Genomic DNA, 16,794 nt, shown 5'->3' with positions numbered 1-16,794 from the left:
GGATGTGGGACTCGCACAATGTGTCAGCAGCTGGTGTGGTGCAGTGCCATGTATTAACCTGGAGATCAAGGCTTAAGTCCAATATAAATTGTTAAGATTGTTTTGGGTTTTTTTTCAAATGAACTGAAAACACTATCAGACATGATACAGGCAGTCCTTGGATTTACAACACAATTGGTTCCTGAAAACCACGTCTTAAGTCAAAGTGTTGTAACTTGGAACCGATTTTATAATGTTATAAATGGGGGGTTGGTTCTTGAACCAAGGCCCAATACCCTACTTACACCAAAAATAACCCAGAATTTTGTACTCAATCAATTATACATGAGTAATATAGCTACATTAATGTATTTATATTGTAAATAGCAATCATATTGATTTGGAAGGACTTCTTTGAGGTGACTTTTGCTGGACTTTTTGACGGGCTCTAGGTTGGACTTTTTGAAGGGTTCTTGGCTGGCATCTTCTCAGGAGTCTTGGCTGCAGGTTTTTCTGGAGTCTTGTCTGCTTTCTTAAGAAAATGTCCAAGGAAGTTTGAACAGATGTTCTCCAAGGGGGTGGGCGACATAGCAGATCAAGCGTTGTGAATTCGAAACTGACGTCATAAAGTTGAAACAGGATGTCAATTTATAAATGTCGTAAGTGCAAAACACTGTAACTTGAAACACTGCAAGTTGAGGACTGCCTGTACTGACTTTTTTTCAGTAAGTCTCCCATAATAAGGGACATTGATTAAAGGGCAACAGAAAGAATTTAGTAGCTACTGAGCTAGAATTAGCAGAGCAAATTCAGCTGTGCCACAATGTGTTGCAGCACAGCTAATTTGCTTCTTTGTTCCACACTTGATGGTGTGAGACAAGGGACATGATCTCCCTGCTTTCTCTAACAGGAGTTTGGTGTGGTGAAAAAAGTGCTTCCATGCTCAACTGGCCCCACAGGGCTGACTGAATGAGGAAGGCACCACAAGGTAATAGATGCCCACTAGAGTAAAGCAGCAGAGTCTACTATTACCTTTTGTTGCATGGTTGATTTTCAGGTCATGTGGAGCAACAAAGTATAAGGACATTTGTTTGCTCTGTGTTTGTGCTGCCTTAAAAATTGAAGGCAGCACAAATTTAAATCAATTAATTAATCAATCAATCAGATGACATCTTTTTAACACCCTTGGTGTCATCCCCTCTGTTTACTCCTTTGGGAAGGGTTATGCAAGAATAAAAAGAGGGTATATTTAGGGATTGTTCAATGCTAGTGAAAAAACAAAATTCCTGTGCAAAGAGCATAAGCACCATAAGCAAAATCCTTGTGCATGGACAGTTGACTCAAAAGAGAATTTTTTTAAATTTGCGCTGCAAGGAGGATGGCAACACTGGCATTTACAGGATTAGACAAAGCTAGCAACCAACAGTTACATATAGCTTGATTATATCCCACAGGTATGATTGCAAATTACTGCAAGATAAGCTGGAGTGCAAATTCACAGCATGTTAGCTATTCTGTTGTCACTGCTTAGGCCCTGTGTGTATGTTCCTGCCTTACAGAGAATGCAGAGTATTTATTCAGCTTATGCTGAGGGCCAAGCTACCTCACAGTTACTGCAATTAAAAGCACGAGCACAGCCAGTAACCCTAGCTTAACTCCCAATAACTTGTTCACCTATCTGTGCACACAGAAAAGCTGTTCCATTTTAGAGAATTTACTCCAGTCTAAATAAGTCAAGCCACTACAGAATCAGTAAATCCTCCAATCTCTTCACACAGTGTGAAGTCTGAATATTGACATACTGGACTATAAAAAGAAATATATCAACACTTCAAATAACATTGTGTTTTGTCTAACAAAACTGCTGAAGTATATTAGCATCCTCTATTCTGTACTCTGTACAAGTGCCAACTAAAAGTGGCTTAAATTTTGTATTTGGTGCTCCTTAAAGAGAGCATTATATCTTATATCTTTAAAAAAAAAGTAGGTAAGTTAATAGAGGAATAATATGTTCCCTTAAGAAGGACAATTAGACAGTTAAACAATAACTCTCCCTGTCATGCTGGATTCTGGTACAGTACAAGGAAGTTCCATAAAATAGTTTAACAGAAATAGGTCAAAATCAGTGTAATATTAAAGTGACAATAAAAGTTATATAACCTTGGAGAAAGAAAGATTTAAGTGACAGCAATCATTAGTCGCCATGCATCCACAAACTTGACTGATTATGCCAGAAGCGATACCAAAATTCTTAAAAACAAAACCCCAAGTATAAAATGGAGACTCAGTACCCAAGTTATGAACGGAAGTGACCTCTCTAGTTTTTTAGCTTTGATTTTTCTCTCAAGGCACATTGGTTCAAAGTAGTCAGCTCTATAAAGATGCTTCCTGTGATCCAGTGTTCTCATCTAAGAGGTTCATACTTACCATTATGGGAGGAAAATGAACAGTAAAGTAGAAGGAAGTATGGTTTTAAGTGTATTTTGCATGCATCAGCCCTCCTCAGTGCCGAAAGCTGAAAACCACAGGCCATGACTCAATACATTAACCCACCGTGCACGTAAGAGAATTCGTACCAAAGGAGCTGCAGAAAAATTTTCTTAACTATAACATAAACACTTTCAAGCAGAGGTGCACCAATACATCAGTCCAATATCAGATAGGCACCGATATAAAGAAAATTAACTATATCAAAAAAAGACCTGCTGTGGCCGATAATTTGGCTGATAAATGCTCATGCATGTGTGCAGCCACAGCACAGCACACAGGCAGTGAGGAACAGAGCCCAGAAGCTTGGAGAGCTGCGTCCAGCTGGTAAGTCTGGTGCGGTGTAAGGGTAGGGAAGAGGGAAGGAGTGTGGGGGGAGGGGGGCACATCATTGCCCCTGTGGTAAGGAAGGGAGTGGGGCTGAGGTAGGCACTGCTCAGCTGGGGCAGGACAGGCACAGAACAGAGCCATGGCTCATCCGGGAGTGTGTGGGGAGCAGCTGATACAGCTGCGCACTGCTCATCCGGCAGCCTGTCCAGGAGGGCATGGGGGCTAAATGGACTGCAGCTGCAGGCTGGGCTGGGGGCTGCTCTGTGCTGCACTTGGGCTGGGAGGTGGCAGCACTGGGTGGGGGCTACGGGGTGTGGGGACTGCAGCCACCCCAAATTTCGCCATAGCCCCCTCCTGCCATTGCTCGCCCAGAGTGCAGCGCAGCACTGGCCCCACCTCTAGCCCACAGCTGCAGCCTGCCCTGCTCTGCCCCACGAAGATCTGGGGGCACACTGCCCTCCCCAGGCCCTTCTGGACAAGTGGCAAGAGCCACTGGATGAGCAGTGTGCAGTAGCAGGAGCTGCTCCCCTTCTCCCCATTCCCCCCATGAGCCACGGCTCTGTACCACACCCGCCCTGCTCCAGCTGGGCAATGCCTACCCCAGTCCCAGCCCCACTACCTCCCTCACCACAGGGGGCACTGATCTGCTCCTCCCCCTTTCACCACAACAGGCTTACCAGCTGGACTCAGCTATATCAGAAATCAGATTGGTATCAGCTGATACGCCTCCTTAAAAATCAGCTATCTGTATCCACCCCCAAAATGTCTATTGGTACACCCCTACTTTCATAGAATCATAGAAGTAGGGTCGGAAGAGACCTTGTAGATCTTCAAGTCCGACCCCCCGCCTGGGCGGGAGAAAAAACTGGGCTCAAATGATTCTAGCCAGGTAGGCATCAAGCCTCCTCTTAAAGACCCCCAGGGTAGGAGCCACCAGCACCACTTCCCTTGGAAGTTGGTTCCAGATCCTAGCCGCCCTGACTGTGAAGTAGTTCTTATGGATGTCTAATTTAAACCTACTCTCCAACAACTTATGGCCGTTATTCCTTGTTATGCCACGGGGTGCTAGGGGAAACAAGGTCTCTCCCAAACCCTTCTGGTCTCCCCTAATGAGTTTATAGACAGTCATCGGGTCCCCCCTCGCCTTCTCTTGTGAAGGCTGAACAGAGTCAGGTCCCGTAGTCTCTCATTGTAGGGTCTACCCTGTAGTCCCCGGATCATGCAGGTGGCCCTCCTCTGGACACTTTCAATGTTCTCCACATCCCTCCTGAAGTGGGGCGCACAGAACTGGACACAGTACTCCAGCTGTGGCCTGACCAACGTCGCATAGAGAGGGAAGATCACCTCTTTGGCCCTGCTTGAGATGCACCTCTGGATGCACAACAAGGTCCGGTTAGCCCTGCTAACCGTGACCTCACATTGTTGGCCCATGTTCATCTTGGAGTCAATAATGACTCCAAGATCCCTTTCTGCCTCCATGCTCTCAAGAAGGGAGTTTCCCATCTTATAAGTGTGCTGATGGTTACTACTGCCCAAGTGCAGCACCCTGTACTTGTCAGGGTTGAAACGTATCCTGTTTTTGTTAACCCACCCCTGTAACCTATCCAGGTCTGGCTGCAGTCTTTCCCTCCCTACTAGTGTGGTCACCTCACACCAAATTTTGGTATCATCAGCGAATTTAAACAAGTTGCTTTTCACCGTTGTCCAAATCGCTGATAAAGAAATTGAACAGCGCAGGCCCAAGGACCAAGCCCTGGGGGACTCCGCTGCCCACTTCTCCCCAGGTCAAATATGACCTTTCCACCACCACCCTCTGAGCGCGACCTTTCAGCCAATCTGCAATCCATCTGACTGTGTAGGCATTAATGCCACAGTCACCCAATTTTTTAATAAGGATGGGGTGGGAGATGGTGTCAAAGGCCTTGCTGAAGTCCAGAAATACTACATCCACGGCAATACCTGCATCCAATACTTTTGTGACCTGATCATAAAAGGCAATCAGGTTAGTCTGACATGACCTGCCCCTAATGAAACTGTGCTGGTTGCCCTTGAGCATCATCCCTGAGGCCAGCCCATTACAGGTGTGCTCTATGATGATCTTCTCAAAGAATTTCCCTAGGATTGAAGTAAGACTGACGGGCCTATAGTTGCCTGGGTCCTCCCTCCTCCCTTTTTGAAAGATGGGGACCACGTTGGCTACCTTTCAATCATCTGGCACCCGGCCTGAGCACCACGAGTGCTCGTAAAGCCGTGCCAAGGGCCCTGCAATAGCCCCTGCTAGCTCCCTCAACACCTGGGGTGGAAAGTATCTGGACCTGCTGATTTGAACACATCCAGCCCCTCCAGAAGCTCTAACCTGGTCCCCCCCAACCTGAGGTCTGGAAGCATTCCCCTCGAGTCTGTCCTGCATCACGGTGGGGAAGTCCCGGTCCCTGCCCAAGAAAACAGAAGTGAAGAATTGGTTAAAGAGGTCTGCTTTCTCCTCTGGTGCAACCATCAGATTGCCCAGAGGATCTTGCAGGGGTCCCACATTTCCCGGTGTTTTCTTCATCCTCCCTATATATTTGAAAAAGGACTTTTTATTATCTTTGATTTTGGACGCAAGTCCTAGCTCTATGTCTGCCTTAGCTTTCCTAACAGCCCCCCTACAGGCCCGAGCAGAGGAGGTATACTCCTCTTTGGAGATAGTACCCCCCTTCCACCAGTTGTATGCCACCTTTTTGGCAATCAGGCATTTCCATACACCCTTAGTGAGCCAGGGGGGCTTTCGGGCACTCCTACCCCCCTTGCTTTTTGTTGGAATGGTCACCCCTTTGGCCCTGAATATCATCTCCTTAAGGAACAACCACTCATCTCCCCTGCTCTCGAGAACCCCAGCGCCTCTCCCACTAATCTCCTCAACTCATTGAAGTTGGCCCTCTTGAAGTCTAGGGCTACCACCCTGCTGCAGGCCCTTGACACCCTGCGCTGGATGGTGAATTCCAGCAAGCGATGATCACTATCACCCAGGTGGTCAAGAACCTGGAGGCCTCTTACCAGGTCATCACCTGTGGCCAGGACCAGGTCCAACAGGGCATTTCCTCTGGTGGGACTGTGCACCTCCTGAATTAAGTGGAGGTCCTGTATCTCAGCCAGGAACCTCCTGGAACGGTCCGACCTGGCTGACTGTTCCTCCCAGCAGATGTCTGGGTAATTTAAATCACCCATGACAACTACATCCTTTGCCTTAAGTGCCTCTGCAGCTGACCCGAAGATTCCCGGTCCAGCTCCTACCCTTGGTTGGGGGGTCTGTAGTAGACCCCCACTGTTAGATCCCTCTCCCCATAGCCCCCTTCTATCTTGACCCAGAGCACTTCCACTTGCCCCTCTGACCCCATTTTGCTGGCAGAGGATATCTATTGCTCCTTGACATAGAGCACCACACCCCCATCTTTCCTTCCTTCTCTATCCCACCCGTAAAGCCTATAGCCCCTAATGCTAATTGCCCAGTCGTGGGATGAATCCTTAAACAGCTTTTTATTCTTTGCAATAATTTAAGCAATTTATTTTCAGAGTCCCCATATTGTTAAGTTTCCCTTGGTGCGATTATGGTACCATCACACAGGAATAGAACCATCTAGTCAGTGTAGGCAATGGTCACTAAGATCTGAATGTCCAACTTTACCACTTTTGTCCAATTTGCACCCAAAGCCTGGAATGGAACTGGACTGACTGGGAAGCTGAAAGGATGCAAGCTCTACAGGCATCTGCTCTTGACTGGAAAAAATCCCAGAAAGGAAGACATCTTTAGGACAGGGCCTGAAGTAGAGGCTAGAAATGAGATCACCACAGACAGCACTAGAAAAACCGAGTGAACAGTTAGAATCTACAGATATGGAGGGACAGAGGCAAAAGGGACTCAAGGACAGTCTGAACATTAGTTGTGGCTGACCCTCCAAACAAAAAACATTCAAATCATACCACTGACAACATTTCAAGGGAACAAGGAGCGTGGAATAAGGATGGTCTGACATAAATTTCTGACATACGATTAGACTATAAGGCAGTGGGTTGAGAAGGTGAAAGACCCCATTATCTCTCCTTTGCATTGCTTCAAAACATTTCACCCAAAACGCAAAAAAAGGCAAATGAAGTTTAAAATAGGGGGATAAAATAAGCAAAGGAGAGAGTAGGGAGTGAAATATACTGAAACCCAGATTACAAAAGGCTTGAGTCATCCACCAAAGGCCTTTCCCAATAGCACAAAGTAGTATTTTTGTAATAGTACTGGCAACCCTAGCTCTTCATCCTGCCAACTTCCCAAAGTGGATAAAAACAAGCTCGTTATTTAAATTTAACTCTTCAGTTGCTGAGACAAATTTTACTAGAAGGCAGGTTATTCAGTTTGACTGAGTGAAAAAGCCCTAACTTCCTTAAATTAGCATTTAGTTACTAAGTAGGTAAAGTTTATGGAAAACTCTCAAGATAAGGAAAATGGTTAACATCAAAAAACAACAACTGGCAGGACTCACAACATTATATTTATGTTGATTATGTAAAATCAAATGCTTGCATTTTGAAAACTGAAACTTCCTCTAAATGGAGTTGTAAGAGTGAAAATAATCTCTATTTCCCAACTGATATTCAACAGTAAGAAAGGGATCTAACTCCTCCCACCACCAGAGCATGCAAGTAAAGATGGTTTTATGTTAAAGTCCTAACTTCTGCCATCACTGAAACAGTGAACTCAGGAATATGGAGTCAGATGGTTGGCAACCTAGCTAAATCAGAGTGGCTTTTTGCTGGTAAGCTTCGATGATATTACAGTGAAGCTAAAGACAGTTCATCTCTGACATAGCCCAAAAATAAGACTTCAAGACATTTGTTTCATCAGACAAATTATCATTCCTATTCTAGCTATCTGCTTTTGCTTCATTTGTAAAGTAACCTACCAAGAAGTAGCAGAGATTGCGTTTCAGAGCCACCATATCTTTAATGAATGACAAAAGGAAGGGAGTCTTATTGTATCACTGGAAGAATACTACTCTGAGAACTAACCAGAGTCTATGACATTGCATCTACACAAGGGATCTCACTTCAGTAGAATCCACCCAAAACAAAAGTTCTGCTACTTAACGAATTCTGCCATTTTAATTCAATTTCCTAGAAACTGGTGACTTAATTGTCTAAATAGTTATCCGTGGCTATAAGGTAACATTTCTCAGAAAAACATATTACTTACTATAAACTAACATTTTTCAATTTTTTCTAAACATACTATGGCAGGAGCTGCTCAGAAATCTTATTCTCCTTCCCAAATTCACTTAATCCATATTAAAAAAAACCCTTAAGTACTACCATACATTTCAAAAAGCATCACGAACACAGAAGTTTAGGCATCTGCAAATATGAAATACTGCACCAGAAGCTTTCTTACCCAATCTATTCCATGCCTATGGCCTTGTAAGTGATCAACTTTTGTTGACTTGACCAAAGACCACAAGAGACAGGGCTTTGTAGCAACAACAGAAGGTTTACCATGTGCTAGACTGTCACTGGTATCCAAGGTAACTAATTTACAGCTAGGTCAAGTGCATCTACACTTCGTATGCAGACATTAAAAGGTAAGTTAGTCATACTTTGGCTGCCCCTTTAAAGAAGTCACATAAAGGTTTCTGTTGCTTCCTAGAAGGCATCCTCATGTCAGCAAATACATTTGATATCGATTTCCTCCCAAAGTACATATAAGAGAAAAGCAGTGATGCTGCCATAGAAAACTGTGAAATATTCCAAGTAAGAGTTATGAAACATGACAGCTATACCAGTGTACAAAAGTACTTTTCTCCAGTAAATGGAGACACCTTGTCAACACATAGGGACATCTCTATTGATCCCACCCCCCCGTGCCATAAACTTTTTGGGGAACCCTTCACATAATCTGTATTTTATAGCATCTCTTCCACTAAGCTGACAAACATAAGCACCAGTCTCAATGCAAGTAGGCAAATGCTGTCCTTCTACAAATGGATTTGAGTAAATACAGTATGTATGCAAGACAAGGTTTCTCTCCCCACAACCCAATCAACGTGGCAGAAAACCAGCCTTGTCCTAGATTTGAAAACCGGCTTTGGACCCACGGCAGCTCGGCTCCAGCTTTGGCCCCAGGCCCAGAGCCAAAACCAGAGATGAGCTGCTGCCTGCCCTGGGCCAGGGTGGCTCATGCAGTGTGGGAGGGGGCTTGCGGCAGAGGGAACACGGGGAAGACTGTACAGTGGGATACATACAGAAAGACTTGCAGTGAATAGCTTGGGGGGGAGCATGGAGAAGATTGTGCAGTCTGTCTTCTTTGCATTTCCCCCGCCTGGCCTTCAGCTCCATCTCTGGCCCTGATACCACTGCTTTGGCCTTCTCTATACAGATCACAAAGAAATATGACTCATTAAAACTGTCCTTTAGACAATGCAAACTGTGTTGAAAGTGGAAGCATTATAGTGAAAACAATTACAGCTGCTTATAGGAGCATAAGACACGACCAGTCACAGAACATATTTTAAGAATAATTTACGTTTCCTCCTCAGAGAAAATGACACACTGATAACTGCTATGACAGCAAAGATTGTAAGATATACAACCTAGTGTCTCCTTCAGACAGCAAATGCTATTTACTCAGCCAAAATTAAGCTGCTATACCCAACAGAGGAGGTGCTTAGAATCTCCTTGATAACATCTACTCCCAAGTTATTATAAGAAATGTGTCTAATTTTCAGTCTTGCACTTATGCATTAGAGATGAAAGACCTTTTTTAAAATTTTGATTTAAAAGCTCCTCACCTCACGTATAGTCTTCCCCTCTATACTTCTCACCAGTCCAATCCCAGTTCAATGTTTGATGCTGATCTTATGACCAATTTTCTCCACTATAGTTAACTGCTACATTAGCCTTGGCCAATGCTAACCTAGCAGTCATGAGTAAGAAATATTACAGAAGCAAGTTCTCTTCTCTGTTTTAGCTTATGGAAATGTACTTCCTTCCACCTGCCTCCTCAAGCCTTCCACTGACAAAGGACTATATTAATAAAGCATAAGGCTTGCATCTTCTGAGATTCACAGATGCTTGAATATCAATATCAATAATTCATATCCCTCTATTCAACATGTCTAAGGCAAATTACTTTCATATTAAGCAGAATTAAAGTCTGACATACTTCTAACACAAGGCAACTACTGGAGCATTCCAGAGCCACAGTTTAAAAACTAAGACATTAAGTGCCTCAAAAATGCTGAATACCAAGTGCTACCCTACAAGCTCTCTCTTGAAACTATGGAAACATGATGATTCAAGTCCTGTGTTCATTTTCAAACACACAAATTGTACAAAAGTTTCATTTAACACTGAACTATGCTCACTACTCAAAATGGTTTAAAGGTTGTTTACATAGTCTAAATTTTGGAATTAAATTACAGAATACTTATTACATTATCTAATCTGACACAGTTGCTTTTATAGTGAAATCCATAAGAACTAAGTCAGTTTCCAATTTTCCTTTTATTTAAAATAGGAAATTAAGAGATCTTGTGCTAGAGTGAGATGTGATAGACTACACTCATACATCCTTATCATGCATAATAATGCTAAATGCCACTTTTTAAAAAAAGCTGAAATGTTGTGTAAATAAATAAATAATAATCCAATAAGTTACTCAATGCCGTGCTAAAGCATGACTACTTATACAACCAACAGCAGAAAACCTCGAGACAGCCTGTTGTCCACCATCAAAAGCGTGTCTTGCTGTGCATAATACTATCTTATTTAAAACGTTACTTCTTTCTTTGAAACTGAAAACTAATACCACAAATGACACCTGACCTCTTATACGAAAGTGTATACGAGAGGAATCCTATGCTCTCAGGAACAGAAAATGTTCAATCTTTCCTCCAGTTCACTTAATCTACAGTAGCTATTAATACTGTCTCTTTACATTACTCACTCTCTGCACTTAGAATGGCAAATTGCTGCCAAGTGTTCTACCTTTCACTTATTACTTCAGAGCTGGCAACCCAAAGAACTGTTACTATGAATAAATTAGCAACTGTTCCACTCTCAAGTTCGCACACACTATTTCCAAGCTCCATATAAGTCACTGAATATAAACCCCATCCTTAGATATATACAAATAAAAAAGTACCAGAACTTACCTGCACCTTGCTATTACTGAAGTGACTAGAGTAAGCTATGCTCCAAATGTTAATACTAAGACTGACAAACTATTTAAAAAGAATAAGTTGCAATTAATTGCAAGATTTAAAAAAATAGTTGTAATTAAATCGCAATTAAACAGCACAGTTCAACAATAAATCAGCACCCCTCCCACCCAAGAGCCCATGCACCCTGCAGCTTCTCCCTGCCACCACCAACATCACACAGCCCCAACCCTGGCCTGCCCCATGCCTACTTCAGATTCACTTGCCCACACTGAGCTGTGGCAGAAGCCAGGCAGAAGTTGCTGCTAGTACGGAGGAAAAGCAGCCCTTCTCCCTCACCAATATCACGCCACTCTTCCTGCAGCTATCCAGAGCCCATACCCAGGCTACCCTGAGGCTCTGCACTTCTACCACTGCCCTGCTGGGTGGCCTGGAAGCACTGGTGACAGCAGCAGAGAGGAGCCACAGGGCAGCCCAGGTGCAAGCTCTGGGCAGCTGCAGCAAGAAGGGCCTGGCAGTGCTGAGGGAGATGGGCTACTTTTTCTCCATGCCAAGTAGCAGCTTCTGCCCAGCCACTGCCACTGCTCAGCATGGGTGGGTGTGTCTGAAGCAGGTGCAGGACAGGCTGTGCATATGGGTTCAGGCTAGTCTGCTCCACTGGTCAAAACAATGTACACAATTAAGGCAATTAAAAAAAATTAACACAGATGTGTTTTTGTGTTAATCACATAAGCTAACAGCGATTAATTGACAACTGTAGTTAATACTCTTTCCTCATTTTAGAGTTTACTCAAGTCAACCCAAAGTACAATTGGATATATAATGACCAAAAATGTAGTGTAATGCCTCTGGTGCCACATTAAGTTATTAGAAGGTAAATAGAGACACAAAAATAGCACCACCACTTCCCCAAGCTTTAAAATCACCCGGGGGGGGGGGGGGGGGCGGTTGACAGGGGAAATCTTAGTCCCAGGTTCATTTTGTGACAAACTTCTGTTCTGTTAGGGGTAAAGACCAGTTTCTAATAGTTTATGCCAGTAAAAGCAATGTCTGTACCTGGCTTAACACTGCATGGTTCAAAATTTATTATAGTTAGAGATTTCACTGGTTTTTAACATTATCCCAATACCAAGTTTGAACCTTTTATTTTTGTAAATTAAACAATCAGGCTAGTGCAGCACTCAGAAGGATCAAAGCTCAAGACATATGAGAATACATCAGTTAAAAACGGTCAGACTTAGATTATATTTAAAAGCAAGACTCTCAGCAGAACATCCAGATGCTGCAGCAAACACCTGACTCTGTAGACCCGAGGTAGGCAACCCCAGCACAGGTGCCAGAGCATGGCATGCAAAGGCATTTTGTTTGGCATATGTGCCTGCGGAAGGATGGCATGAGGATCAAGCCCCTCGGGGCTCTCCCACCATCTGTGCCTGGCACACCAACATCTTACAAGTCAAGGTTTCGGGTGTTTTTGGCACCCTGCCCAAAACTGTACCTCACCCCTGCTGTAGGCAATTCTGTCTGAGTGACCACAGACAACGTCACAGCACAGTAATAAAAGGCAACATAGTCAAGGAAGTGAAGTCAAATCAGATGTAAAACTAACCTTGACACTGGTGGTCATACCACATGCCACCTTTTACAAAACAAGACTACAGCCAGAGACGCTGCCTAAATCTGATATTAGCAATATTCTATCGCAGCAAACTCAGTATTAGAAGTCAAGTTACCTACAGCTGCTAATAACCTTGATGTAGAATTACAGTCATTATTTATAGAAACTAGGCAGCTGCCCATTAAGAATGACAGGGGGCAGGCTGTGATGGAGTGCCATCACCTAACACCCCATGCTGCTGCTCTTCTGCTCCCTGCAGGGAATGGGGTCAGGGAGCTGAGGCCAGTGATGCTGGCCCCAGCTCCCCCACCCTGTCAGGTCCTCAGCACGGCTTTGAAATCATGGCAGCACTCCCCCATGCTTGCAGCACTCCGATTGGCTGTTTCCATCAGCCAGTTGGAGTGCAAATAAAGCATTATGAACAGATAGACAGATAGACTTAGGCTTTTATAATATTAGAATTAGTTCCTTCATTTTACCAACATCTCCAAATCACCTCAGATACTGGCTTACACCTGAAACAAACACATGTACAAGCCTATTAAAGCAGTTTACAGCTGCCTGGGACAATTCAAAAGTGCACCTGGAAGATCAAATACTCTTTTGACCCCATTCATTGTGAACTGGATCATATTATATGTAGACACCCATTTACTTTTTAATAGCATTATCAAATCAAAAGCCAATACTGTCCTATTGCTTACCTCCAGCAGCATACTATAAAGCTTTCAGATCTATAGTATCTGACTAAAACTGGCAAATAAAATTTTGCTTCTCCTATACTTTAAATTGTTCTCATTATATATTTTCATAATGTTTTGTTTCCTAAACTGGCGTCTACAGACCTTAGGCCCTTCTTCTATAATTATCAATTTAAAGTTTGCTCATTAAGATTCCTGGTAGTTCATAAGAAATACTGAGGATTTACAGTAGTTGCCCAGTGAAAAAAGGAAAAAGGTGGAAATCACTACTCATATTTTGGAAATAGTTGTCTACATATATTTCAGTTACTTAAGTCATAGTAAATTACTTTAGCCAAGTCTCACACATTGCAAGCCTAAAGGACAAAAATGCCAAAGATTACTGGACTACGGAAGGCTGTGTCCAAATAAGATACTACACAGAGCATACACATGAAAGATCACATCATGCTGCTTCACACATGTTGGAGGATTTGTTGATATCTTCTGTGTAAACGTTATGCATATTAAAAGATTGGAGTGCTTGACTAGAACTAATGCATGTGTTACACTCCAGTACACAGTAGGTTACTCCTATTACTGTTAATACAGATTACCAGCATAACTACAAGAATATACAAATAAAAAACTTAAGCTCTGACCTAAGCTCTGTGGGAACTTGCAGTGCAAAAACAGGGAAAATGTCAGACTGACTCCACCCACTAGTTTCTATATGAAGAGCGAAGAATCAACCCATTAAGAATGGTTGCAATGGAAGACTAATGAACGCAAATTTAATTTTTTTTCAGGACAAGAGTTGCTTTCATATATGTCAGTAGAGCAGTTAGCACCACTCACATTCATTGGGATTACACTATGTATAAATACACTCAGCAGTTTTAACATTACTGCTCATTTAAATTTAAAGTTTCATTTCATTTCAAAATCACAAGTGTCCCCCCCAGCCCTAACTTGTAAAGCAATGCTTGCATTTTGCCTTATAGAAATGTTTTCTTTACCTTGTTTTTTCACCTTACAATTTAAGCATTTTTTTCTGAACTACGTATCCTCAGTTATGACAGACTAATCTAGGGCTATATCCTGTAATTTAAGCCTTGTCTTCATTTAAAAAAAAAAAAAAAAAAAAAAAAAAAGGAAAGGAAGGAGGAGAAATTAAAAAAAAAAGTGTGGCATTTTTACCATGATTTAGCTAGCATGGTAAAACAAGTAACTAAATATAAGGTAAACATATCAGTATGAACTAAACAGTTGTATTTTAATACATGCTTGCAGGCCGAAGTAAACACCAGGCTCTCTGGACCTATAAGCCTACTTGTGGTAAACACACATTTTTCTTAGTATGTACACACCCGTGAGGTTCAAAACAGTGCTCTTAATCTAACAAGTTTCACTTAAATTCAGTGGCTTACCACAATACTTATTCTATACATCAGGAAAAACACAGTTGTATTGGTCATTTGTATAACTCTAGCGCCTTGGAGCTCCAGTTGTGACTTATTTCCAGCCCCATTGGGACAAGAAACTATTGATGTACTTGGCTTAATTTTCTTAACAGTAGATACAGTTAGGTGCCCACACCTTTGCAAAGCAGACAAAAACCCCCCAATTTAAGCCAAATGATCCTGGCTATTTGTGAACTTCCTTCCATTAGAGAACACACAGCAAAAAGAAAAATGTTACAGAGCATGTGGTGTACCAGATAAAGTAGCTAGGCCAGAAATGTATCACCCCTTGAAGTTTTCCCTTTTAAACAAGAAAACATCTACTATATTCCTTTAACAGTTATATCTAATAAGTTACTTTTTAAAACCTACCTCAGTAAAAGCTAGCCAAAAAAAAAAATCTTCATTTTAAAAACATATCTATGCAGTTTCCTCACATTTGAGGAAAACCGTGCCAAAGGAATGGAAACGAAGAAGTTTAGATGAGTGCCTAGATAAACTTGAAATTACATTAGCAGTAAAATATGTTTAGACAGACAAGTTTAAAAAGATATCCTGAAGATCATGATAAGATTGCTATAAGAAATATCACAGTAACATGATGTTAATTTTATTGGCCCCCCACCAATAAAATGAACACCAGAAAACTAAACTTGACATTTTAGAGGAGGCTGCTCTGTAAAAAGTAGACTAAAACATATTTACCATTATTTATTATAATGAGTTTGGAGGTCATAAACAATAGATCACTAACCTGGAAAGAGAAAAGCATTAGAAGGGGTCCATGTCTAGCTGTGAAAAGGCAATTAAATCCCACCACTATTCCACCACCATACAGATGACACAGCTCTTCAGGCTGGATCTGGCTCACGGGCCAGGAATGGAACACCTTCATCTGAAAAGGACAGCTTCCTGGGGCACAGGCAACTTCTGCAGCTCAGCACATGTCTGTCTCTGGAAGTGGCCCAAATCCTCTCGTGGATGAAAACAGAGCAGCCACCCCTCCCCCTTTGGCATAATAACCAATAGGTCTGGCACTGGTCCAGGCAGAACCAGGACTAGAAAATGACCAGAAGATGCCCCATGGCAGGCAAGGCCACCAACTCTTTGCAACTTGAGCCATGGCTGACATGAGGCAGAGCAGAGTCCATGGGCAACTGCCAGCGCAGCCCAACAGAAGGACCAGTTGCCCATGGGCAACTGCCTCTGCCCTGCCTGCAGACCGGGTCGCATGTGCTGCCCCCTCCCAGGGCTGGCTCTGCCCAAGCACTGATGAATGGAACAACCCAAGAGCCTGGGCGACCCTGCCCTCTTGCCTTGGAGGCAGCAGCTCCAAATCTTTGTCTGCAGGACCCATGTGCAGGTGCCAGCGGGGCTCAGGTGGGTGACAGTGTACCAGCAAGTAGGCTCCAGCCTCAGTACCCAGGGTGGGAGGTGGTAGCAGGTGACCCCCCTGCCCAATGGTCTCCCCCCCCCACGCCAACCACCTCCTTCCCTCTTTCCCCCCCCCATGCAAAAAACTTTGCTCAGAGGAAGCAGTTGCCAGCGCAAGCTCATCTACCCCCATCACTGCCACGCTGCTCCCTCCCAAGCCATTTCCTCTGCTCACTGACTTACTAGCCTGAAAGGGCTAGTGGGGAAGAGCCAAGGGCCGACACTGCTCAGATTGACACCACCTCAGCCAATTGCCAGGCGACAGTCACAATAGCCAATGGCAGTGCTAGGAAGGTAGAACCTGGGAACGAGATCCACCCCTTTTCCCCCAGCCCCCACAAAGGATGGGGGTATCCTCATGGGGGGCATGGCTTGCAGGATTACATTATTGGTAGCAGACAGACCTACCCAGTGCCACCCAAGGCTGGGGAGAGGCGGGGTAAGGGCAGGCAAGGGCTTCTTCTCACCCCAGGAGGCGCAGGGCACCAGGATGACTGCACAGCACAGGGTCAAGGGTCTTCAACATGCTGCAACAGTGGCCTGGGACATCACAACCCAGAGGTGATTAATGGTAGCCTGGAGTCCCTTTATTACTGTACCGAAGTCTGTGCAGAAGACACCAG

At 43.6% G+C, this 16,794-nt stretch overlaps 1 protein-coding gene across 6 annotated transcripts in view; it reads right to left on the bottom strand.

The window, feature by feature from the left end:
- Positions 1-16,794, bottom strand: part of HYCC1 (hyccin PI4KA lipid kinase complex subunit 1) — a 76,294-nt gene that overhangs the window by 42,376 nt on the left and 17,124 nt on the right. Inside the window, exon 1 of one of the 6 annotated variants that reach the window (XM_090046777.1) lies at positions 9,060-9,185. The exons of 3 other annotated variants lie outside the window; for them this stretch is intronic. In XM_090046777.1, coding sequence (XP_089902903.1) covers positions 9,060-9,153 — 94 coding nt within the window. In that variant the 5' untranslated portion in view covers positions 9,154-9,185. Of the gene's footprint in view, positions 1-8,212; positions 8,336-9,059; positions 9,186-16,794 lie in introns of those variants that run through there. 2 more of the 6 variants (XM_090046782.1, XM_090046780.1) reach the window with 2 other exon arrangements.

Source organism: Crocodylus siamensis, chromosome 5, assembly GCF_052110815.1.
Source record: "Crocodylus siamensis isolate JL-2025a chromosome 5, ASM5211081v1, whole genome shotgun sequence".
Classification (NCBI taxonomy): domain Eukaryota; kingdom Metazoa; phylum Chordata; order Crocodylia; family Crocodylidae; genus Crocodylus; species Crocodylus siamensis.
The sequence above is the reverse complement of the archived record's forward strand: the minus strand, read 5'-3'. Positions and strand labels throughout refer to the sequence as shown.